This window comes from Mrakia frigida (genome assembly GCF_051309035.1).
Source record: "Mrakia frigida strain ATCC 22029 unplaced genomic scaffold BDY24scaffold_90, whole genome shotgun sequence".
Taxonomy (NCBI): Eukaryota; Fungi; Basidiomycota; class Tremellomycetes; order Cystofilobasidiales; family Mrakiaceae; genus Mrakia; species Mrakia frigida.
Genome location: NW_027481191.1, coordinates 1 through 2,960, shown reverse-complemented (window position 1 = coordinate 2,960; position 2,960 = coordinate 1). Strand labels below are relative to the sequence as shown.

The 2,960-nt window shown below is 54.9% G+C and overlaps 1 protein-coding gene across 1 annotated transcript; it reads left to right on the top strand.

The window, feature by feature from the left end:
* Nucleotides 1-34: 34 nt before the first annotated feature.
* On the top strand, nucleotides 35-2,854 carry BDY24DRAFT_405481 (S-adenosyl-L-methionine-dependent methyltransferase; the record flags this gene model as incomplete). The annotated part of the gene is made up of 12 exons (XM_076642651.1): nucleotides 35-138; nucleotides 211-316; nucleotides 400-471; nucleotides 554-767; nucleotides 1,017-1,086; nucleotides 1,165-1,295; nucleotides 1,396-1,609; nucleotides 1,694-1,810; nucleotides 1,891-1,965; nucleotides 2,064-2,327; nucleotides 2,433-2,538; nucleotides 2,639-2,854. Coding segments are annotated over 12 exons (1,689 nt in total), but the record flags the coding sequence as incomplete, so codon positions are not given.
* Between the last annotated feature and the right edge of the window lie 106 nt (nucleotides 2,855-2,960).

The following is a 2,960-nucleotide window of genomic DNA, read 5'->3' as shown; positions in this document are numbered from 1 at the left end:
CTAATATTCGGCCCCTTTGTTTCGTTTCTACAGCACTGCTCAAGACCTGAACGACCATCTTGTCTCCCACTATGTCCCTGATCTCAACGAGGTTTCTCTCGAGGGTGTCAAACAGCCTCCTCCTTCTCAGCTGCCTTGGTTCGTTCAACCCCCCGTCGACCTTTTCTTCCGCCCAACGAAGCTGACTCTCCTTTGAATCGCCGCTCACAGGTACCCCAACGGTTTCGGATGGCAGATCAACGTTGGAAAGCACGTCATCAGGAAGAGTCCCGAGTACAAGAAGCTCCAGCAGTTTTTGGTTTACGAGACTGAGGTCGTGAGTCTCTTCTTCTCTCGCCCTGCGCGTCTACAGCGACACTAGAGCTATGCTGACACCCTCGCCACAATGTCTACAAACAGGGTAACTTGTCTCGACAAGAGGCCGTGTCCATGATCCCTCCTCTTCTCCTCGAAGTCGAGCCTCATCACCTCGTTCGTTCCTTCCCATTTCCCTCTTTCCTCCCTTCTCCTCCTACTCACCTACGGATTTTCTCGACTCCTCGTCTCATACCAGGTCCTCGACATGTGTGCCGCTCCCGGATCCAAGACCGCTCAACTCCTCGAAGCTCTTCACGCTTCCTCTTCCTCCGCGACCAACGCCACTCCTCCCTCCGGCCTCGTCGTCGCCAACGACTCAGATCTCAAGCGAAGTCAGCTTCTCGTTCACCAGAGCTCTAGGCTGCCTAGCGCGAACGTCATTGTTACCAACTTGGATGCTTCGAGAGTGAGTTGAAACGTGTGGCAGGAAAAAGGGCGACGTTCGGACGAACTCTGACGCGTCTTCGTTTCGATCGTGTCTTGCAGTTCCCCAAGATCTCGCTCGGACCTAACGGCGAGCAGAAGTACGGTCAGAAGAGCTTGCAGTTCGATCGAATCCTGTGTGATGTCCCGTATGTTCTTTCTTCTCTCTCCTCGTCTTCGTTCTCGATCATCCCAAACTCACCGCTCCTTCTCTTCTTCGCTCAGCTGCTCCGGAGATGGAACCATGAGAAAGAACGCTCAGATCTGGAACAAGTGGATGGTCGGAGATGCCAACGGACTTCACTCGTGAGCCCATCTCCCTCTGTCTCTGCGTCGATTAGGGAAAGACGCGCTCTGACAACCACACGCGTTCCTCTTCGACAGCCTTCAACTCCGAATCCTCCTTCGAGGTATGGACCTCCTCAAGCCCGGAGGACGACTCGTCTACTCTACTTGCTCTTTCAACCCTACCGAGAACGAATCCGTCGTGGCTGCTGCTTTGAGGAAGAACAAGGGTCGGGCGCACTTCCCTACCCGACTCTCTTCCGTTCTCTCCGTCTCTTCATTCCACTGACGTCGTACTCTTCGCCTTTCTTCGATCTTCGCCCCACTTAGCCTTCAAAATCGTCGATGCCTCCGCCTCCCTTCCCAACCTCGTCCGAGCCAAGGGCCTGACCACCTGGAAAGCCGCTGTCGGAAAGGACTGCTTGCTCTACGATACCTACGAGGAGTTCTGTGCCGCCGAGCAGACGACCGAGGAGATTAAGGAGAGGAACCACGAGACTATGTGGCCCAAGGGAGACGAGGTTGAGCTTGGGTTGGAGAAGTGGTGAGTCGTCGCGTCGCCGTTTCGAAATCGCGTTCGTTCGTGCTCAAAGAAGCTGATTCACAGTTATCCTCGTTCTTTCGATAGCCTCCGGCTATACCCTCACCTGCAGGATACTGGAGGGTTCTTCGTGACTGTTTTGGAGAAGGCTTTGGAGGAGGTGAAGGGAGACGAGAAAGATCAGGTCGTCGTACCCGAGCCTGCGTGAGTTCCCTCTCTCTTCTACATGTTCTCGTTCTCTCGCAACTCCTCACTGACGCCTTTGATCTCCTTTATCACACTAGAGCCACCGCCGTCGTCGACTCCATTGCCAGCACCGAGCCTGGATCCACCGGAGCTCCTTCTGGGGAGCCCATCGAGTTCGTTCTTCCCTCTTTCTCCCTCCCTCGTCTCCAACTTCCCTTCCCGTCCTTTCAGTCTAACCCATCTCTCTATGTTCATTTCTTTTCCTCTTCAGATCCACCACCACCGCCACCACTTCCCTCGCCGGCTCGAAACGAGTCGCCTCTCCCTCCCTCGACGCGTCTCCCTCCGCCGGCCAGTCCGCTCCCAAGAAGGCTCGCTCAGACGTCGCCGCCGGTGCCGCCCCCGTTCCTACTCCCAAGGTCATCATCGGAGCCAACATGAACGAGATCAAACCCAACGGGAAACCCGATGGAAGCTTCAAGGAGAAGCCATACGTGTTTATGGACGCTGAGGGAGGTGAACTGAATACTGCCATGTGAGTAGCTCTATCGAATTGTGAAGAGGGCTGCTGGGTCATGAGGAGGATGAAAGCTGAAGCGGAGAGCTGACCTGCTTCCTTCCTCCTTCTCCGCGTCGCCAGTGAGCACTTCGGTCTTAAGTCGACCTTCTCACCTGGAAACCTCTACGTTAGGAACGAAACCGGAGAGGCTCTGAGGTCTGTATACTACACCAGTGATCTGATCAAGGTGAGCTCGCAGCCAACTTCTTTTCTCGTCCTCTTTCTCGTTGTTCTTCGTTTCTTTCGCTGACCTCCGCCCTTTCCTTTTTCGTCGTCTTCGTCTCCAGACCATTATCAAATCCAACGAATACACTCGGCTCCGACTCGTTTCCGCCGGAGTCAAGCTCTTCGCTCACCAGGACTCGCCAGGAGACGAGGTCAAGTGCAAATGGCGAGCTTGCGCCGAAGGACTTGAGATCCTCCTTCCTTTCCTCGGAGAGGGAAAGACCCTCAAGGCCGGTCTGAATGACCTGAAGATCCTGATGGAGAGTCACTACCCTATGGTGAGTCTTTCGAGCTCATTTCAGTGGGAGGAACGGAGGACGCGTCCAGCTTTCAAGTCGAATCGAACTGACCCCTTCCTCGTCCGGTTTGTTCTCGCAGATCGAT